Source organism: Pinus tabuliformis, chromosome J (genome assembly GCF_031772625.1).
Source record: "Pinus tabuliformis cultivar Carrire ecotype Pingquan chromosome J, CPIR1, whole genome shotgun sequence".
NCBI lineage: Eukaryota > Viridiplantae > Streptophyta > Pinopsida > Pinales > Pinaceae > Pinus > Pinus tabuliformis.
The window spans coordinates 1522114739-1522138242 of record NC_142295.1 but is presented as its reverse complement, the minus strand read 5'-3'; the positions used below and the strand labels follow the sequence as shown (position 1 = coordinate 1522138242).

At 37.6% G+C, this 23504-nt stretch overlaps 1 protein-coding gene across 1 annotated transcript in view; it reads right to left on the bottom strand.

Annotated features, from left to right (window-relative positions):
* LOC149233289 (uncharacterized) overlaps nt 1-23504 on the bottom strand; it is a 213629-nt gene that overhangs the window by 160724 nt on the left and 29401 nt on the right. The window contains 3 exon segments of the mRNA XM_089379723.1: nt 10771-10833; nt 11008-11079; nt 11178-11580. Coding sequence (XP_089235849.1) covers nt 10771-10833; nt 11008-11079; nt 11178-11580 — 538 coding nt within the window.

The following is a 23504-nucleotide window of genomic DNA, read 5'->3' as shown; positions in this document are numbered from 1 at the left end:
ATTTTTAGCAGAAGTAAGGCGTACCTCAAGCACCTAGCTTCTGGATCTGTGAAGCAGATAGGTGTGAGGATGAGAAATTGCACGAGTGCAGGTTGAAACTTGCGCAGCCTTGAGCAGTAAGGGAAGTGGCAAGGGGAGTAGAGATATTGGAGAAATTTGGCACAGGCGAATGGGACACTTGCATCATGGGGTGCTGAAGGTTCTTCATCAGATATCTAGATGATTACCAACATGCAACTTTGACAAGAATGGAGTGTACAAGGGATGCACGCTTGGCAAGTATGCCAAGACTTCTTTCAGGGACGAGACAGCAGGGCCAAAGGTATTTTGGAGTTGATGCATTCAGATGTATGTGCACCCTTCTCTTCTCCTTCTCTTATAAGACACAGGTATTATGTTACTTTCATTGATGATTATTCTCGTAACACTTGGATATTCTTTATGAAGAAGAAAGATGAAGTTTTAAACAAGTTCTTGGAAAGGCCTTGGTATAAAACTAGATAGGGAAGAAGGTCAAGTCGGTGAGAAGCAACAATGGGGGAGAATATGTCTCCAATAACTTCAAGGAGTTGTATTTGAAAGAGGGCATTAGGAGGGACTTGATTGCACTCCATAACCCTCAGTTGAATGGGTTGGTTGAGAGGAAGAACCACAACATTATTGGAGCAGCCAGGGCCATGTTGCATGATCAAGGAGTACCTATGTTCTTATGGGCAGAGGCATGCAACACTGCAGTATTTATGTAGAATAGGTGTCCACACAGGGTTCTTGGACAAGTTACACCAAAGTAGGCTTTTACAGGCAAGAAGCCTGATGTTTCGCACTTTCGGATCTTTAGCACAAGAGTTTATTGCCATGCGTCCAAAGATAGCAAGAAGAAGTTGTAGCCCACAGCAGAAATGGGATACAGTGAGATAGCTCAAGCATACAGGCTGTATCTACCAAGACTCAAGACGACAGTTCTAAGGGAGGATGTGAGGTTCAAGGACAAAGCTCTGAGGGAGTCCCTAGAGAGAGAGTAGAAAGCAGTACCTCACATGGAGGAGCTACTCGCTCCTAAGGAGGAGCCTCAAGCAGGATCATAGACAGAGTCTCAGATAGGTAGCAAGAGGCCCGCACAGCAAGATGCAGAGCAGGATGATGAGAATAATAGACCAGGACAAGAGCAGGCAACTACACAGTTGGAGACTCCTAGCATAGGGAGGAAGAGAGCCAACTGGGCTGACAAATTAATTCAGGACGCCCAGGAGCATGTTGAACCTCCTAGCAACATGTTCAGGCAGAGCAAACAGCCACAGAGGTACATAGGTTATATGGCACTAATGACAGAGTTGGTGGACATTGAGCCTTATTCCTACAAGGAGGCAACTTCTCCGCAGGTTTCGCAAGATGCCATGGTGGTGGAATATTCCTCCATCATGATGAACGACGTTTGGGAGATTGTGCCACGACCTGAGGGTAAATCAATAGTTGGTTTGAGATGGGTGTACAAGGTGAAGCATGGAGCAGATGGGAGTGTGGAGAAGTACAAGGCCAAGTTTGTGGCCAAGGGCTTCTTACAGATTGAGGGCATAGACTATGATGAGACCTTTGCCCCAGTAGCACGGTATTCATCCATCATGACTATGGTGGAAGATCCACTAGATGGACATGATGACAACATTCCTCAATGGAGTGGTTAAGGAGGAGATTTATATGGAGCAGCCAGAGGGGTTTGAGTAGTTCAGCAAATACACACATGTATGCAGGCTTAAGAGAGCTCTTTATGGGCTCAAGCATGCTCTGAGAGCATGGTACACTCATATTGACAGCTAACTTCAAGGATTGGGCTTCACTAAGAGTGAGGCGGATGCCAACTTGTACTACATCATGGTTGGAGGACTTCTAATCAATCTAGTGCTCTATGTCAACGACCTTATATTGACTAGAGCAAACAACTTGATCCAGGACTGGAAGGAGGACCTTGCAAGGGAGTTTGAGATGAAGGATATGGGGCTTATGCACTATTTACTTGGCTTGGAGGTTTGGCATGGTGATGGTGAGATCTTCATGGGGCACAGGAAGTACACTACATAGATTCTCCTGAGATTTCATATGCAGGATTGTAGGACCATGGCCACGCCACTAGTCACAAACTGAAGGAAGGTGGATGCTAGTAGAGCAAAGCGAGTGGATGCTACAATATACAAGCAGCTCATCGAGTTGTTGATGTACTTGGTCAAAACACGACCTGATATTTGTTTTGTAGTCAACTCACTGAGTCAGTTCATGGTAGAACTGACCAAAGTTCATTGGGTTGCAAAGCATGTGTTGAGATATCTCAAAGACACATTAGATTATGGATTGTTGTACAATCAGGTTGTTGGAGTGAGGCTTGAGGGCTTCATAGATGCAAACTGGGCAGGGAACTTCACATGCAGGAAGAGTACTTCAAGGGGCGTCTTCAGCATTAGGTCAACAGTTGTTTCCTAGTACAGCAGGAAGCAGAGATCAATTGCACTCAGTTCAGCAGAGGTCGTGTATATGGCTACCAGTTTGGAAACATGTGAGGCTATTTAGATGAGGAAGTTACTTGTGGAATATTTCAGACATGATGAGGGAGATGCCTAGAATCTCTGAAAGTGAATGTGATGGAAGGTAGTGAATGTAGTCATGAGACAAAACAAAGAGGAGATGCCTATGTGTAAATTTGCATTCCTCATCAAGTGTGGGGACACGTATATGATGTCAAATAGTGGGGGGGTAAGTATTCAGAGGCAACCTCCCAAATGATCTTTAGAGAGGTCATATTTAGCAATGGTTCCCCTAATCAAAGAGAAACAGGTAGGATGTGGGCTCAATTGCAAAGGTAGGGAATTATAAGAGTTAATGCATGGTAGGGGATGGGATCAATGAAGGAGAAGGCAAGAAATCTAGTTGTGATCGACAAGAGGGGAAGGCAAAAGACACAAATATCTAGAATGTGTGCAAGCAAAGAATAGTTAGCTTAGACATTATCCACCATGTTGACACCATCACTATGAGGGACACAACTAAGGTTACTAAAGTCAAGGTAGCAAGGTAAACCATCAAATAGTAAAGGTCACAAGTTTCTCCAAGTTGGAGAAGATGCCATCCATAAGCTTAGAGAAGGTTATGTTAGTACCTCCAAGTGCGGACTTTATTTGAAATAAACAATAATAAAAAAATGATGATACACTAACCATTGTTTTATCCAATGTCGATATGTCAAGAAAACCTTGGACCTAATCAAAAGGGTCCTTGCATGTGATGCAAATAATGAGTTATTACAATGTCGGCTAGGATCAAGGTTACCAATCTATCTTTCAAGGTAAGAATGTGTGTCAACTTGTCTAGAGATAATTGCCTATGTTTGCTTTGGGATTGATTTGGTTCTTGAGAAATCTGGGAGTCATCGACAAGTTAAATCCCAAATGGATTGGACCATAGCTATTGGAATTTGCTCTAGTCTCCTTCAAGATCCTATAGACCCACAAAGTACACACCATGGCTTATTTGAAATGGAATGACATTTATATCAATGTGCACTAAAGAAAAAATAGGACAAAGGAACTCAAGATTACACAGATGATTAGAAGCATGTGAAGCACAAGTTCATGAACCCAAGGGTGGGGTTCTCCAACCCGTCCCGGGTTCTTGTCCCCCCAAACCGGGTGCTGGAGCTAGTGCATCTCGAACAAACTCGTATGAACTGGGTTCATCCCATAAGAACCTGGTACGTTATGACTGTGAGATGGATTCGTTTGTCAAAATGGGTGCATCGAACACTGATAATGGGTACGTGATGGGGTTCGTACATGTCGCAGGCAAGAAAAAAATGTTTTTATTAAACAAAAAATGTGAAAAAACATGTTATAAACTTATAAGTTATAACTTGATGACCCTAAATTGCATTTGTTTTGCATTTGCAACTTTGCCATTCACACAGGTCTGAGAGGTCAACGGCGGCGCAAGGTTTGGTCGTTGGTGTGTTAGACGATGATGCAAGAGTTTATTATCTAAGTGATTGCACCTACTATTTGTTTGCAGTAGTGTAAAAACTTTTGTATACCCATCTGTATATGCTGCCATAGAAGGAAGACAAGCCACCGGTTCTATGTAAGAGGAGAGAGAGGTCTTCTGCTGCATAGTGCATTCCAACGTTCACAGGTCAAGGGTTTGATGCCCCCAGCTGGGCATACTATGATTGCCTCCTCTGGGCATACATAGATAATACTACATGTGTGGACGAGGATATGCAGCCAGATGGTCTTATTGAGCTACCTCCAATTACTATGGATGAGCAGGAGGCTCCAGATGAGAGTGATCCCTCCCTATAGAATCTGTTGACTAAAGAGCTTAGTGATGTTGATGACATGGCTTAAGGAAGCCTAGTCTTGTTCATTGTTCAGTTTGACATTTTTTGGAATTTTGAAAATTTATATCTCACGTTTAATATTGCTTTAGGCCAAATTTTGAATGTAGTATGACAGTGGACATATACTTATGATTCTAATATCTATTATCATGATTCACATCAATATGTAAATTTCAATTTCCACTTGATATCAAATTTGAAATTTCAAAGTGAAATTTCAAAGTGAATGTTCATGTTTAAGTCTTTAATGATTTATTTTTCTTGTTGTAAGTTGGAAGATTTTAAAATTCATATATATTATAATTTATAAAATACATAATATATATAACTTATAATATACCCCCAACGAACCCACGTACCCTGTTTCAAAAAGTGACGCACCCGTCGATGTACCCGTCCCTGAACCCACGTTTCCTGGTAACGTAGTTAGAAGCCCATACAAAAACAGGGGAAGGAGGTCCAAAATGACCCCCTAAGATAAGAAAAACTAACATAAGTGAAATGAAGACTATTGTGCCACAATCATAAGTGAACAAACTATCAAAAACCTGTGCCTACTAATTTTCCTCGACCCTAGCAAATAGCAAATTTATTTTCTACTAAATTTCCTTGCAGTAAATTAATTAAAAAATTCAGCTTAATAAATAAAGAGTGTTGCTGGGATTTTAACATTAAATAAAAATAAATTAGAGGAAGCAAAATTTAGCCAACCCCATATACATGCACACAGATATCCTGCCCTTCAAATCTGTTGTTCATTAATTAAATTCTCGGCATAAAAGGACTCCCTTCCTGGAAAAATGGCCCACAGAAGAAATTTACTGGAAAATTATAGTGAAAAAGAAAACCTGGCAAATCTGCCCTTGAAGAATCCCAAACTGCAGATCGGCAACCTGTATGGCCTCTAGATGGCCCAATTTGTATATTTACGATCTGTTCAACCTTTGCACAGCCTGATCTACACACTTGCAGACTATCTGTTATCATATCTGCATCACACTTGCTACCTGAACTTGTACCTTCCTACCATGCGTGAGCTGCACTTGTACGGCCTGCATACGTGCAGCCCGATCTATCTATCTTTTCTGCAGCACATTCAGCCTCTAGCACACCTATATAGTCAGACTCGAGTGACCTGCATGTCCTCTTGCTGCAAATTAGGTGTTCAGAAAATTTGTACGACCTCCTTCCCAAATAGCCTCCACTTTATTTCCTAAATCAGGATCTCTACTTGTTGCTGCACTATTTCCCTTCTTCCCTTAGCCTGTACACTTGTATGAAAGTCCTTCACCCAATCACTGAGATCCATACTATCTCAATGTGTATTGTGCTCACTATTGTTGTGTCTTCCTCCTTCACTTAGCCTTGCTTTTATAATCATGAATTGTAGACTGAATTCACAACACTAATCTCCAAAGTGATTGACAATTGAGATTAGTCTCACCTCACTTAAAATAAATGGTTGAGATTCATCTAATTCACTAATGCAAATAACCTTTCCATTTCATTAGATTAAACTCACTTTTTCTTATAAAAACACTTTACTTTAATTATACGTTTAATTAAAAGTAATTTTACCAATGTTAAAGGCCTTGGACAACTTCCACACGTCTAGACACTTAGACTTGTGTGGAAGTACTTGTTGGATGCTACTATCATCAAAATATCATCGTCCGACTGCAACCCACAGCCGCCGCTCCGTCTGACAGCACGCAGAACAATTCCAATGGCCACCCACAGCTTCAGCCCTGCCGCCAAAACACCCTTCCTTGCAGGCTGCAAGACTGCCTAGTTTACAGATCTGCCCAATTCATTCATACAACTAACATTAAGTGAACGCAGCCGCAATCTGTTCATTCCACACAAGATTCTGCACCAAAGTACCTGTTAAATGCCCATCCATATCGTCGTATCTCTCTGTCGCCATACAGACACCGTCTACATCCATCCACACTAAGTTGACCCCTGTCCGTCCCCACACTATCCACTGTCCATCCCACTCAGTTTTCACTGTCCATCCCTGTTGTCTGCTGGTCTCATCTCCATACCACTTGTTTGTGAGCCAAACATCACCCAAATCGCCTGCCGACGCAACAATTCGTTGTTCCCTTTCCTAATCTCGACAGACGTCACATTAGTTTTAAAATAAATAAATATAGTTATAGTCATAAGTATAATATATATTTACAATATAGTTATATAGTTTAATTGTCAATATCAATCTATTATTATTATTATTATTAGTTTATTAAAAAAAGCAGGAAGAAGAAAAAAGAGTGGAATTATATTTATTAGAAGTGAAATAGTATTTGAGGGCCTGCTTATATATCTAGGTAGGCACCCCTTCATGAATGGTGCCTCTTTTATACTAATCACTAATTAATTATGATTGTTTATTCTTATTTATATTTACATTATTTATATATATATTATATTCATAACGAGGTGTCACCAATAATAAATTTGAAATTAGTTATCCAATGCAAATCAAGTTCATCATATAAACAACAAAAGAGAATTGAATTTGAGGGCATCGAAGTATAGCAGAGCAGCTATAATTGAATGGGAGATTTTGAGGCCACAAATATAATGCACATTTTCTGCTACGAGACAAATTTGAATAAAGCAATAGTCTCCCTTCCAGTAGTTGATTGCATCATTGCAAAACATGATAGATAGAACATTGGCAAAGAACATCCCAATTAACTAATTTGTCAGAATTTTGAGCACCATTATAAGCATTAAAGGTCACAGTCAGATTCATGTGTTTGTAAATGACAAGATGCACTAATGTCTGTATGAACAACGCTTTAGTTTTATTCTCAGTCCCTTAAAGACCTCAGATTGAGTTGGTTTTCTCTAAACGCCCAATTTTGACTTACATATATGTCATATCTTAACTTACAAAATTTAAACTACTGAATTTACACTTCAAAATAAACAAATTTTGATGTTAAAATATGTTAAAAACATAGGAAAGCGCTACAGAATAAACAGTGTACCATAAACGCACTGAATTTGAATCAACTTCCTTAAAGCAGTAAAATTTGTGTTACAAACAAGTGTGCAAGTGAATTTAGAGAAAGATTAGACATGAAAGAGCTGAATATATTATGTTCATGATGCAGAAGTGTGAAAGTATGTATGACGTTTGCTTGTGCTCTTTAAATATTTATAACAATCATACTGATTAGTAAATGATAATGTGATGAACCAAACTAGTTTTAATCCACTGAATATGCGAAATAACCAGGATAAAATAAAGAAATCCACGTAGTATACAATATATATATATATATATATATATATATATATATATATATATATATTTGAGTAATATGAGAGATGTCTTACAAGACCTCTCATCATGGTATACATATCAATGACTGGTTACGATGGTGAATGTTTCTGTCACTTGGGTTATTTAATTATTATTATAGTGTAATGGTATTTATCTATTTTATGTATGTTGCATCGCCTCCGGTCCAGTTCTGATAACACTGATTTAACCACAGGAAACATCTGTAATTCCACTAGATCCATTACTATCTTTTTTTTTATCGATGTTTCTTCATTGACAAGTTGTTCTAGCTTTTTATGCTGTGTCTTCTTCTTGTTCTTTAACTTCATGATTTGTGCAAGTAGGTTTTCACTAATGATTCCTTATGCGATAAATTTCATCATCTTTTCAAATAAGTTTTTGTTGGAATTCTTAATGAGATATTAGTTGTTCAACATTTTCATTGTATTGTTGATAGTTCACTAATTCACATTTCAAGTGCTCAACTTCAGAACATGTAAATTTTCCCCATTATCCTCTATCTTTGGAACGTTCTTAAAAAGTCAAAACAATAGTGCCAATTTATTGATGATCCCTATTTTATTCCAAGGCCTTCTACATTAAAGCAAATTTGATTGTTTGTTTCACTATCATATCTCGAAAGGTACATTTGAAAATATTTGTCCACTTTATTAATCCAAGTTATACTATGTCTACTATATTTACCACTGAACTCTGTTATTTCTGGATTGACAGTCGCCACTCCCTTCTCCAACGATTCAGTGGGCACATGAAATGCAAGGGTTCCACCAGAAAATAATGCTATTCTACTTCCAAAGTTGAAATGTCCTTTCTTCAAGGTTAATATTCCTCTCATAATTCAATGAAACAAATAATTTAACTTGGATATCAATTGCTTTTTAAAAGTACCCTTCTTACTTTATTACTATGTCCCTTAACCTTGCCTTTTATTATGATTAACTGAAATATTCCATCGAATATCACGATTAATTGGAATCTTCAACAGACTACACAAATTTTTACCTTTCTTTTGAAAAAACATATCCTCTGTCAACACGTCTATGCTATGGTGACTCACCATAGATGGATATACATGTGTAATCAACAAAGTTCGTATACTTCAGAGGGTGCTTGTAACCTGGTGGCAAAGCCTATCTATCTGCAGCAACAACGTCTAAAGGAATGACAGGTGTACAAGTAGCCGTTTATTACTCAAGTTTTGTATGCCCGTATCTGCAAATGTTGAGGCATATAACCCAATTCCAGCAACTTATTTGACGATCATGTGAGGACAGTTTGATGGCTAGACACATGTTTAACTTTTTCTTGTTCAGCCGGGTTCAGATGGAAGTTCTTGCTATGAGTCGTTATCCCTCAATTTAACCAATTAATTCTTCATGTGTTAATACTATTCTAGTATTATATTATATGTGCATCTTCAAGACACACGATTGTTCCTCAAGCATTTTTCCCCTGATTTTTTTATACTGTTCTACTGATGCTTCTTCAAATGTGCACTTATTATAGTCTTCTTATTTGTGGCCGTATCCAATTTTTTCCTTCTTGTTACAGTATAAAAGGTATGCATATCACAGTGGAATATGTTGTAATAGACCAATATTTGTCTGATATTTCTGCATCTTATATTCAAACTAGTTTTGTGATCATTTGTTGGACATTAATAAAATTATCATATCATCTTTCTTTTCAATTTAATCTTTCCCACTGCAATAAAAATTATCTTATATTGTCTTCTTTCTTTTCAATTTCTTTAATCTTTTCCAGCGGAATAAGTGACATAAAACCCCTTCAAAAGTTTTGGCCAACAAGCCAGCAGTTTTGTTGCCAAAGGCAGTGTCCCACCAATATCTGCCCAATTTGTTGCTCTAATACCATTGTATTGAACCAAACTGGTTCATCAACTGAATATCCACAATAAAAGGAATAAGTTAAAGAAATCCATATAGGATAAAAAGTTAAAACTATATATTTATATTTAAATAATACAAGTAATGTTTTACAAAACCACTCATGACAATATAACTATCATTCACGTCACAAGGGTAAAGGGTTGTGCCCCTTGGTTTATTTGGTAATAAGGGTGAAGTGTTGTGTTCCCTGGTCTATTTGGTCACAAGGGTGAAGGGTTGTATCCCTTGATTTATTTAATTCTCACCGTGCAGTGTCCCACCAATATCTGCCCAATTTGTTGCTCTAATACCATTGTATTGAACCAAACTGGTTGATCAACTGAATATCCACAACAAAAGGGATAAGTTAAAGAAATCCATATAGGATAAAAAGTTAAAACTATATATTTGTATTTGAATAATACGAGTAATGTTTTACAAAACCACTCATGACAATATAACTATCATTCACGTCGCAAGGGTAAAGGGTTGTGCCCCTTGGTTTATTTGGTCATAAGGGTGAAGTGTTGTGTTCCCTGGTCTATTTGGTCACAAGGGTGAAGGGTTGTATCCCTTGATTTATTTAATTCTCACCGTTATCATTATGTAACATATTTATATATTTTATGTATGTTACAGAAACCTATTAATGTCCCTTATAAATGACCACATAAACAGTTGACAATTACAGCCAATGTATCACACTAAATAATTACCATGGCTGAAAATCAGAATAAAAAATTCTCTTGAAGACTACAGGATTGTGTTGATCAACATTATCTTGGACTCAAAGGCTACTATTTCCTTGGCAGGATTGTGTGGATCTACAGACATTGAATACTGTGATTGCGTGCAACTGTCAAGGAGAAATATTACCCTACTTGACCAGGAAAAAGCAACATCATAGGGCTCGAGTGCATTTTGTTTTCTAGACAGCTCAACCAAAATGACAAATTATTGGGTGGTCAATGGTACAATTATAAAAAGTTATCAGCTGAGTTATGTTAACCTATTTGGAAAGGAAAAAAGAATGTTTTAATCTTTGAGGCCTTCCTGCCATATCTAAATGACCTCTCAGCTTAAAATTACTAGAATTCAGAAATAAATCAGAAGTTATGTTTACCTTAAGTTGCATGTTATCAATTACTATCTATGAATGGCATCATCTACAAAATACATACCTTCTTATCAATCTGTGCACGGAAAACATCAACCAGTCCAGCTGCTATCAACCGTTTCGATATCTGCAATAGGGTATACTATCAGAAGGTTTTCTCAATCACCATAAAGGCAATAGAAACACAATTACCACAAAACTCAACACATACAGACATGCTTTAATGCCTTCTATGAAGTTCATAAAAATGACAATTCAAGCTTACTAATATCCATTTACAGACACACTGAGCGATACATACCCTGCGCCATGCTCGATGCCCAACAGTCAGCCGGTAACCAAGAGTCACTTTTAAATCTGAAACAACAAGAACCTATGCAAATCCAAAAATAATGAACATAATAGCCACTCTGCAGGGATCATAAATATTTCAAAATAACCACAGCTGTGTAAAATAAATAAAAGCAATACCTTTCCATCTGCTTCCTCAAGTTTATCACAAACTGCCTTCATTGCTGGCAGATCATCCTTAATTTGCAGGTCTTCTCTTCCACCGTCCCCATTACCTTCTATTCCAGAAGACATATTTCTATTTTCAAAACTTTCTGAGGCATTAGACTTTCTAATCTCAAATCGTTGTTGAGAACTTAAATTTAAATGTTTTGCATAACGTGATAGATGTATTAGGTTTGTATTAACAATAGAGTTGCTTTTTAACCCATTATCAGCTTCAGAGCCACCCTCGTTTGTCCGTACAAGAGTTGATTGCCTCACCAGCAAGCCTCGAGATTCAAGACTCCTCACGATATAAAACATTTTATTTCCTTTTATGCCAAATTCTTTAGCAAGCTGATTCTGTGTAACTCCCTGGGTTCTGCAAATATTGAAATCCGCCAGTGCTCCATCAAAACAAAATAAATAAATAAATAAAAATTATCCTGAGCTGACTTGTACAAGATAAAGCTTTCTCTGTTGCAGTCAATGTTTTTTATTCTAATTAATATTAAAAACAACACCCAGATCACAGAAGAATGTTGAGTACACGGTTCATTCCACAAACTTGAAGTGTTACTTACACACCATATGGAAGTTTGCAGCAATGTTATCAACTTTGGATTTGCCCCTCGAAGATGTCATGTCTAGCAAATCTTAAGGTGAATCTGGACTTTAAAAGGAAAGGAAACCCAACAATGATCTTAAGTAATCTTAAGTCAATTGCTTGAGCTTGGATCAGAATGTCTCACGGATGGGTGGATGTCCCCAGCACTGGCTGTGGTCGATCAGGCAGTTTCATGAATTTTGATTGAAGACAGGTGACCTTTCCCTCTGGCAGAAAGGGATTTTCAAGGAGACACTGAAGTTAATGCTGTAATTCACATTATTTGGTGGGAGATATCAAGGACTTGAGTTGTTCTAAATTTCTATCAGTCTGAATCACAACTTTTCAGAGCATCACCAACTTATCAAATATTCTGAACTGGATTTAAACTAACTCAACCACATAAACTCGGACCTGATTTTTGCCGAAAGGCATCAATCTACAAATTGATTTTTTTATTAACGAATGCTACACAATATATACATATAGACACACACTCACATGCATTATATAAAGGGAAATTACAAATTTTAAATAAAGCTTTAAAGCTTAAATTTATACACAAAACAACAGAGCAGTAATTTGACCCCAGGAAGAATCAGAGAATACCTAAGTGAATGACTGGAGTCACGCTAATGAGAATTTCACACAGTAAATTGCCGAGGTATAGGCATACAGATTTGGTCATATTGGAGATGCAGAATTGTGCAAAACCATTCATGCAAAATGCATATTGCAATGAACCTCATCACAGATCAGAATGACAAATTAGCATTTTGTCACAGGTGCACTCAAAACTCCGGCACACTGATACAAAGTTCAGTCATGCTACTGTAGCAGGCACACTTTTATCACAACACACAGACCAAAACACCATGGGAATGGAGTCTGGATATATAGATAGGTCAGCAAATTGTTGCACACAGAAGTCCAAAAGGAAGAACAGATTGTCTTCTGCTCCATCTCTTCCTTCTCAAATCTTGTAAAACAATTAAACTACAAAATATGAACAGATAGCAAACAAGTTTATTCAAGTTATTTCGGAATTTTCTAGAATTGTTTGCACCAATCTAACATTGTATTCAAATTTCATACTGGTTGTATTCTTCAGTCCCAATGATCTACTTTGGTGGTCATTCGTTGAACATAATAAAATTATCTTATCTTATCACATTCCCTCAATAGATTACTTATATGCCACTTCAATATTGTAACGAGTTGCTTGACAGTCAGATGATCGATTGATAGATGGTTGATGCAATCTTCATGTTCTCCCAAATTTGTTGCATAGATTCATTTTGTTAATGAGAATTTGTAGTTGTGTTGCCCAATTTTACCGTGCCAATGAATGTTAATATATGAATTCACAACTGTCTAAGCTAGTTCTGTTGAAATATAAGTTATTTCAGAATTTTCTAGAATCTGTGTTTGCACCAATCTAACATTGTATTCAAATTTCATACTGGTTGTATTCTTCAGTCCCAATGATCTACTTTGGTGGTCATTCGTTGAACATAATAAAATTATCTTATCTTATCTTATCACATTCCCTCGATAGATTACTTATATGCCACTTCAATATTGTAACGAGTTGCTTGACAGTCAGATGATTGATTGATATATGGTTGGTGCAATCTTCATGTTCTCCCAAATTTGTTGCATAGATTCATTTTGTTAATGAGAATTTGTAGTTGTGTTGCCCAATTTTACCGTGACAATGAATGTTAATATATGAATTCACAACTGTCTAAGCTAGTTCTGTTGAAATATGAGTTATTTCAGAATTTTCTAGAATCTGTGTTTGCACCAATCTAACATTGTATTCAAATTTCATACTGGTTGTATTCTTCAATCCCTATGATCTACTTTGGTGGTCATTCGTTGAACATAATAATAAAATCTTATCTTATCTTATCACATTCCCTCAATAGATTACTTATATGCCACTTCAATATTGTAATGAGTTCCTTGACAGTCAGATGATCGATTGATAGATGGTTGGTGCAATCTTCATGTTCTCCCAAATTTGTTGCATAGATTCATTTTGTTAATGAGAATTTGTAGTTGTGTTGCCCAATTTTACCGTGCCAATGAATGTTAATATATGAATTCACAACTGTCTAAGCTAGTTCTGTTTATATAAGGTATCTATGGTCAGCATTTTTCATCAAAATGTGGGGAAGAAATGAAATTTAGACTTCTATAAATCGGCCCATCCTAACTTTACAAGTCAGCTCGATCAGCCCTACAAGTCGGCTCTAAGGAAGGTCATCATGTCAGCTCCATTAGGGTTAATAAGCCCTCACTTGACGCCTATATGTGTGTGTGTGTGTGTTGAACCTCATTCGAACACCACCAATCAGATACAATTCGGACTTCTATTGCAGAGCATATACACGTGTGAAGAAGACAAGAAGGGTTCTTTTGACTACAATTTGTATCTCCTTAAATGGCTCGTTGACTACAGTGACATGGGGCGTTTTTGGATCTGTTCTATTGATTCTTTTGAAGCGGAGAATTTGCAGAGAGGCTCGCTTTCTTTTGTGACTTATTTCTGAAGTTGTTTGAGGGCTATTTGGGTATCTATTCTGGGCAGTTTGTTGATGATTACAGTGGTGACTTACACCTTCCTTAACAGTGATTTCAGGCCTATATTTCAGCCTCCTTGTGCAGACCTTATTTGTTGGATAGAAGTGGAATTTATGAGCAGACTTAGATTGGGTATTGCACTATTGATTATCATGGATTTGTTGAAACATTTTGATGTACTTTGATGAACAGAATCTCTCTCTCATAAGGAAAGAATTTTGAGCTTTTCCCTGTGTGGGGTTTTTCCCTGGCTGTGAGCCAAATCTTGATGTCTCCTGTCTCTTGCTTATTGTCTATTGTTCATTATCTACTATGATCTATATTTACTGCTCTTGTTGAAGAATTATTGGTTGAAGTTTTTCATGTATAGCTATTTGTTGACTAAAGTATAAAGACGAAGTAATTTGCATCAATAGAGGTAGTTATCATATGTGAAAAACTATTCTAGTCTCCTAGAATTTCAACAAGTTCCACTGTCTGTCATGCCATAATCTGTTAAGAACTCAGTATGTTAAGTTCAGCTCATTGCAGCATGTCATTGTTCTTGCACAAATTCTACTAATGCGCTACCATTTGGATCAAACTGGTATTAGATAATCTCTCTGCGGGTAGTTCTTGGAGTTTATACACAAATTATGGTGGACACTCGCTTTCAGACAAAGAAATTGAAGACGATACATAGAACCTTGGATTGCTCAAAGAAGGAAGAGCCAATCTCTCTAACAAAGTCAGGAACAAAATGACCAATATTGCTTAGTTGCTGTAAACTTTAACAGCATCTGTTACAAAACTGCAGAAAACTATCCACCAGAAGGCCTCCAGAAGTAATCCAAACTTGAAATCAGGCAATTGAGGAAGTCCATCATTGAATCTGTGTTCTTCAAAATAGTAGAAATTATACCTTATGACAGTGAGATGGCCGCCTTACAACTTGATAATTTGATGAGGTTCCTAGAGTACTTTTATAAAGTACAGCAACTCAAGGATGAAGATAAAATGCATTTTCAACACTACGCGTGCATAGAGAAGCCTTGCTAATGGTGGGAGAATTTGGTGGGAGAGTTATTGCAAGTATAGACAAACACTTGATGCCACTCAAGGCATAAAATGGGATAATTTATGAATTGAGTTTCTCTTCGAGATAGAATTTTCTCCCTTATTAAGATTTCTTCAATATAATATGTTGTGCTCTTGTTATGTTGTGTATTGGGATTTTCTCTTTATCTGATGTGTTGATTATGAAGTTATAGCATTGTTATGGTTTACTATGAGCTGAGTTCAGTACCATTAATTCTTACATGTACTTATACATATATGTCAGTTATGTCAAGTTGTGTGGTGAAGAGGGGAAGTTCTTATAACACCCCACCCAACTTCAAATTATGGTTGTGACCTGCTTTACTCTCGGGGGCCAATTGGGGCTGGCAAGGTTATGTCAATTGGATCTAGCTTGGGTGGTTAAGGGGAGAAGTTATTATCCTTGCAAACCAGGTTCAAATCATGCTAGTAACATGTATGCTCCTCGTGGGCTGATTTACAATGGCAAGGTACCAACAATCTCACTATGGCATCAATTCTTGAGGGTGGGATGAGATAACTCCAAACATAAAAGCCCAAGGTGTTTTTTCAAAGAATTGTTGCCAACATTGTTGGGCATTTTAACTAGTTATGTTCGGTAAGTGCACAATTTGAATCCCCCTAGTGCACCATGTTGATTTTTGGGTAGCATCGAATGTGCCCTAGCTCCGAAATTGTGTGAAGGGGCTAGAACACATGAGATATCCAAGACCCAGAAATTGTTTGGAGAAATTCCACCCGGATTGTATTTTATTAAAATAATTAATATTTTTAATGGGGTTCCTAAGTCTAAACTTAGGAAAATTAAAATATTAATGGTTATTAATGAAAATATGGGTGAGAAGCTTCTAAGAGACGAGGATCAAGTCTAATTTAATCTTAGTCGTTGATTAGAGACTTAATCTCGGCCGTTGATTTCTCAACGAGAAAAGTATAAATGGAGCCTTGGGGTCAGTTGGAGAAGAAACATAGAGAGATTGAGGAAATCGATTTTCTGAGGTGAGAAGTTCTCAAGAGGGAAATCGATTGGGGAGATCTTGCAACTAAGGGGCGGTGATAGTTCGGGAATATAGACAGAGAGGCAGAGAGAAGCTTTTGGAGGCAGCACGGTATCCAGGAGAGTTGACGTTGGGCCAGTCTGGGCCCACGCAGCCTTGACGCAGAGCCAGAAGGGTTAGCGCAGAAGGAGAAAGTTGCCTTCCACGCCGAGTGCCGGAACTGTCGGAATAGCCGAGGAAAGTTGACGCAGTGGGCAGAAGAGCTGGTGCAGAGCCTCAGAGAGCTCCACGCAGGCCCACGCAGTTACTGCGAAGGGGCAGCATAGTTGTAGCCGGGGCCAGCTAGTTTTGCTGCCGGATCAGCGAGAATCTGCCGGATGAAGTGAGGTAAAACTCACTCATGTTTTCCACCATTGTATTTCCGCCACTGGTTTGTCAGGTGGGCACCCAGCATTTGTATGTAGAACTTCTGCTTAATAATAGAAAACCCTCAAAGTTGTTGCATCGGTTTTCTCGCATTAGGTTTTTCCGGGGACGTTTAGTCCAAAAATAAGTGTCCTTTATGTGTTTGTCTCATTTATTTTTTCAGTACTTGATCTATATATTGGTGTAGGCTGCAGTGTATTTGCGTTAATATTTTCCGAACATTTCTGAAAATAACTTGTTAAATGAAGAAAACAAGTAGGTGATGGAAATCAGTTTACTGCAGTAGGATTTATAGTTTATTAGATTCAGAAATTTCCACATGGTATCAGAGCGATTGTAGATCAAGGAGGACTAAAGCCATCAGCGAAAGGACAGAGAAAAATCTGTGTTGAAGACAGTTTTCCCGAGAGACAGCGCAGATTCTGGCCGAGAGAGCAGAGGAAGGGTGATGCATTCACCAAGGGAGGCTCACGCAGCGCCTGCATCAGCCTGATTTGGTGACGTTGTTGCTGCAGGGGGCAGCACAGTGGTTATTGGGCCAGCGCAAAGACTGTTGAGTCTCGGCTTTCCAATTGATGGGGGTGCAGCGCAGATTTTAACTAGAGTTGCTCGTGGGGTGCTGATTCTGTTGGTGCAAAACAGTACCTAGTGGAGCAGAAGCAAAGTAGAGGGAATCAATTCCTCGGAAGATTTCTTGCCAAGAAATCTAGATCTAGTGCTGAGGAGCAGCAAAGTGATCAAAGAGGAGTGATTCGACAATGGTTGGCAGAAGGATTTCCGTGAAACAAATCGAAATCCAAAGGGAGCTTGTTCCTTAGACAATTTCTAGCGCCAAAGAAATCCAGATCCGAGTTTTGTTGGGGCAGCAGCGAAAGAGGGAGAAGAGAACCAGTTCGACACTCATTTGAGCAGAGATGGCAGTTAACGAACTAAGGGATCAAGACAGGTTGGATGGAACATCCAACTTCGTCATCTAGAAGGTCAGGATCCTGGCAGTTTTGGATAAAAATCGCATCAAGGACTATGCCTTGAAGAGGGTTGTTGTTCTGGTTGTTGATGCTAATCCTCTCAAGAAGTACGAGGAGGCTCAGGGAAAAGCAAAGTGCATGAGACGGGGTCAAGCATCATGCGATCCCACATATTGCCGAGAAAGACAAAAAAAGAAATGTGGGAGGCCTTGACCACTTTGAGGTAAAACTCACTCAGGTTTTCCGCCATTGTATTTCTCTGTCACTGATTTGCCAAGAAGGCACCAAGCATTTGTATTCAGAACTTTTGCTTAATAATAGAAAACCCTCAGAGTTGTTGCACCGGTTTTCTTGCATTGGCTTTTTCCATGGATGTTTAGTCCAAGAATAAGTGTCCTTTGTGTGTTTGTCTCATTTATTTTTTCAGTACTTGATCTATATATTGGTGTAAGCTGCAGTGTATTTGCGTTAATATTTTCTTAACATTTCTTAAAATAACTTGTTAAATGAAGAAAACAAGTAGGTAACGCAAATCAGTTTACTACAATAGGATCTCTGGTTTATTAAATTCGGATATTTCCACACACTAGTCTACACTAACAGTTTTAGAAGGGATGTCATGCATAAATGTGGAAAGCATACGCGACATTTTCTTTGGAAATGTGTGTGTGTGTGGAAAGTATCATATGGGTTAGATCGAGCAACGAGACAGTCTGGTGCAAAGTGCAGCTGACACAAGAGAAGTAGTTGACGGTTCAGGGAGGGGGCTTAGTCGCACAGACAGCCGAAGGTTTGCAATCCCATGAGCACTGGGATTGGACGAAGACTGAGCTATCACAACAGTCACACAACCACCAAGAAGGGTGAACCTGAGGCAAAACTACACTTGCCTAAACAAAGAGAAAGACCCAACAACAAGCCCATCAGAATCAACGTAGACAAGTGATTGAACGATAAGATGTCGTAGAGGAGATCGGGCGCAAGGGCAACGGAACATCACAAGACGCAGGTCGACGTTGGACTATCTATCTGAGACCATTGACCTCTCCCTAGCAGCTTTCTTTCTGTCTTGTGCAGCAATTGCTTCAAGAGCTTTTTGTATAACCTCCGCACAAGAAACTATACAAGGCATTACATCTGCATCATGTGCAGGGAGTCTAGCCAGATGGTATTTCAATCATGTAACCCCTCTCGACATCTTGGTCCCACACAATTTGCATGATATATATGCCCGATTTGCCCCACCAGCATCCTCCCCATACTTCCAAAATGGGTCCAAGGCTTTTGGCATATTTGACATTTGTAGTGAACTAACTCAAACCTAGGGCACACAAAAAAACAAAAAATTGGCATTAAACCCCCCAACACAAAAAAATAATAAGTAATAACCACCTCATTTAAAAAAAATTACTACATTATTTGCATTTTGCAATGTGAATGAAAAATAGCAATAAAAAGGTGCATAAGAAAGTTGAAAAAAAAATGAAGCTTGTTGTCCAAATATGGAGAAAACCCTTGCATTGGCTCATGGGCATGAAAATCATAGAAAATGGAAAAAAAAACAAAGAAACAAAATGTTGGTAGGCAAAGATGCAAGCAAACATAACCCTAAATCTATGAAAAAATCATTAACATAGGGGTTTTTAAGAACATACCTGTTAATGGAAGAAATGAAGTTTGTCTCATTGTTCTTCAATCTTTGATCCACAAAAAAATCTTAGTTGGTGGTGATAATCGTTGTTTGATCCTCAAACCCTCTTTGACAACCACCACAAAACTCTTCCCCTTTCTTCTCCAACACTCGAAAACAAAAATGAAGAAAAAAATGATTTTCCCTTTTTCTAGCCGCGGCATAACATGCCCGGCGATATTTTTTGTCGTCTCGCAATATTTTGCCGAGATATCGGCGATATCTCGGCAATATCGCGATATTTTCTAGGCGATATTTCGGCTCGCCGAAAATGTCGCAATATTTCCGATATTCAATGATATATCGTCGATATTATCATCACAGGTATGAACCATCACCCCAATGGCCATTGGTAACCCCCAAGACTCAATGGTGATGGATAACATGACCTCCCCAATCATCACCTTAGTGGAAAGGGTCAAAGTCACTTTAGTTATTTCTTGGAACTAATAACTTGATGATATTAACCATTAGTGACTTTTACAATGCAAATTTTGGTTGTGTACTCAATATAATCATTTTCTCTTGATAAGCATAAATTCTAATAAATTAATGAAAAAGATTCTAGTTGATCAATGACTCATAAGTATTGTCTTTTGTGACGCACAATGAATGATTTTGTCCTTATTGAGCCAAGCGGCTCATTCTACAACCCAGTATGAGGGGATGTGTAAGTTTGTCAATTCGTCTGTTTAAAATAAAAATAAATTACGCTCTAAATAGAAAAATAATGTCAGCGATAATAAAAGAAATGAATATGTTGTAATGTAATTAGAAGTAAAAAAAGAAATATGTGAATAAGATGTATATAATAAAATATGGGTTATCAATAAAATATTGTAATACCAATTAATATGACATATAATTAAAAATATATTAATAGTAAAAAAAACCATTTTAATTTGCCGTGATAAAATGTCTCGATGTACATGTTATGTAAAATATTTTATTTTGGTCCTATATATACTCTATATAGCATTCTAAAATACAATTTAAACAATGAAAAATTACACAATTTGCACTCCAAAGAAGTTTGAACGTGAAGAAATTTGATCCCTCTCGGCTCATGTTAGATCCATAGTTAAGATGAATCTATGCTGGTCTATGAACATTAGAATACTTGATTTCATTCTTGTCTACCTATTTTGCACAAGTTGGCTAAAGAGTTGTGTGTGCGAGAAATGATAAAAAGTTATAAAATATATCTAATGTAAAATGATCCATTTTAGGAAAAGCTAAGAATATATTTATCGTTAGTCTTTAAATTTGAAACAAGACTATATTGATCAAGGAGGGAATGAACTATGCTAAAGTTAGCATATGCTAGCAATAAAAATATTTGCCATTAATCAACATGTCCTTTCTACATTTACATTAAAAATGCTTTGGCAACCTATCCAGCAAGAGGTGGAACCTCTCCTTGCCAAACGCTTGTTCAAAAAAGGTGTCCAAAAAATAACTAGTTTATTAAACCACCAAGAAAGATATTAGAATCATTGGTATGCTTCGAAAGATGGATTTAAGTCCACTACTACAACATGGTTGAGCCTAGATAAGTTTACAAGCCTTATTCCAAACAATCTTCCCAATGAGATACGCTTGCAAGACCCTTTGGCCTCATTATGGGATTGGCACTGGAATTTCTCCATAACATTTGGACAGTATAAACCAAGTACTAGATATCAATGGTTACGCCCACAACCCAACACTTATGCTAGGCTTAATAAGATCCAACACCTTCATTTGAAACAAAGAAGTTAACTCTTTTGGATTCCCCCACTATGACACCTATTACAGAACCAAAAAAATTCATCTTTGTGTGGTTCCTGTTGAAGCAAATCTAACAGGCCTAGTGCAAAACCCCAGTAGGCGAAACTCGACCTTATGGTAACAAGAGAAAGGGTTGGCATTATAATCAACAACCTTTCTTTTGCAATTTTGCTGGTATTTGACCATAAGGGAGGCTCCCCTAAATCTCCTAAAGGATATTCAATTACTATGACTCAAGGTGATAGATATGAAGTCTATAAGGTGGGATAAAATATCGATGAAGCCCATTAGTTTTATGCCAAGATTCAAGTACTCATTCCTAGACCAACAAGATGGTTATTATAAGTTAGGGTTTTGCTTAATTGCAATGATATGGTACTCGATGTCATATAACAACCAAGGAAAGGGCCTTTCAATGGATAATCAACAAAATGAAGTAAGGCCTTCCAATAGACACCAAGGATTAGGGTTTACTAATGAAATGTTATGGTTGGAAAACATGCATAAGCAACAAGACAATGATAACGTTAGCCCTAAAGGGGAAGGTTTCACCATGCAACAATCATATATCTTGCTTTTAAGCTATTAATTGATGCAATTCCTATTTAACGAATCACGAACATCAAATTTAAATTCACTTCTACGCAATTTTCCACATAAAAACCCTAGCAGGTAACCCTGGACGTCTAGGAAGAAGGTAAAGAAGAAGGAATTTAGTTCATTTGCACTTTTTTATAAGAGAAGAGTGATAAATAAATGTGTGATGATACGAAATGAAATAAGGGAGCCCCTCTTTACATGAGGCTTAACCACCCTTTTATTTTACAAGAAAAACCCTAATACAAGTTTGCTTAGAGTGTTAAACAAACAAGAGGTTACAAGCCAACCTCATAATAGCTCAAAAACATAACAAATAATGCCCAGATACCCCACATGTGTGGGAAAAGAGGTTCCTCCACTATGGTGTTATCCTCCATAAGTGCTCAATAATGCCACAAGCACATGACAAATAGGTCATGAGTGCTCCATACTCCGAAAAATAGCTCAAAGTCCATGGGTATGCCTCCAAAAGTACCTCCAAGAGTTCAAAACCATGATGTCATCACCAAGGTGCCCTACGTCACCTTTCTAAGGTAAAAAAGGGTGGCATAGTCCAATCATGCTTAAGTTTTTGGGTCCTTTAGTGATGTACAAGCCCTCCCCTGTCATCTTAAGGATAATCATCATCATCCGGGCTTCAAAATAACAAACGCCCATCAAACAGTGCCAAGGGCATTTTGGGTCCATCTAGGCACATCATCAATAAATCCAACACCAAGCCTTATTGGCTCGACATTTCAATACTAGGGGTACACAAGTGAGTCAAATGTTGAATTTTCTACAAGATGTACAGTAGAATATGATTTTCTTCCAAATAATTACTTCCTAATGATTTGAAATCAATATTTATGTCACTACTATCATTGAATAATTACACTTTAGAAAATCTCAATAGTAAATGCAATGGAAACAGTAAAGATCATAGAAAGACAGTGATGCACAATAGAGACAATAATTTTACCCTAGGAAACCCAACCTTGGGAGAAAATCCAGCAACACTTTTTTAGGAGAAATTATTCTTTAGCAAGGTTTACAAATCAGCAATTTGTCTAGAAATTTGTGCCAATATCCAAGTCAAAACTAGACAAACATCAACAAGTCAATGCTAGTCAAACCATCCAAAATAACCAAAATTCAACGCTAGTCAAATAATCAAGTCTACAATCAAACTTCGCCCTATAGTCATACTTTGTCCCTATGGTCAACTCAACCAGTCGTTGGTCAAAGGCTACAGTCAACCCTGCGGTCAAATCCGCATGTGCAACCTCAATCAAAACAGTTCGATCAACTCATTCAAAGATAGCCTAATCAAGCTCAGTCAAACTCGACTTCCTACTTCACATGTGCAGTTGTCAAAGAAAGAGAAGATAGAACTCAAAAAATCAAATCAAACTTGATCTTCAATGTGTAATGACCCACTTATAGTAAATTAAAAATTATGAAATTAAATAAAATTAATTAAATTATAAATTATAAATTAAATAAATTAAGATTAAATCATTAAAATAAATATACTTTATTTCAAATTAAGATATTCAAATAAAACCAAATCAGATTTTGTTTGTAAAAATCAACACGTAT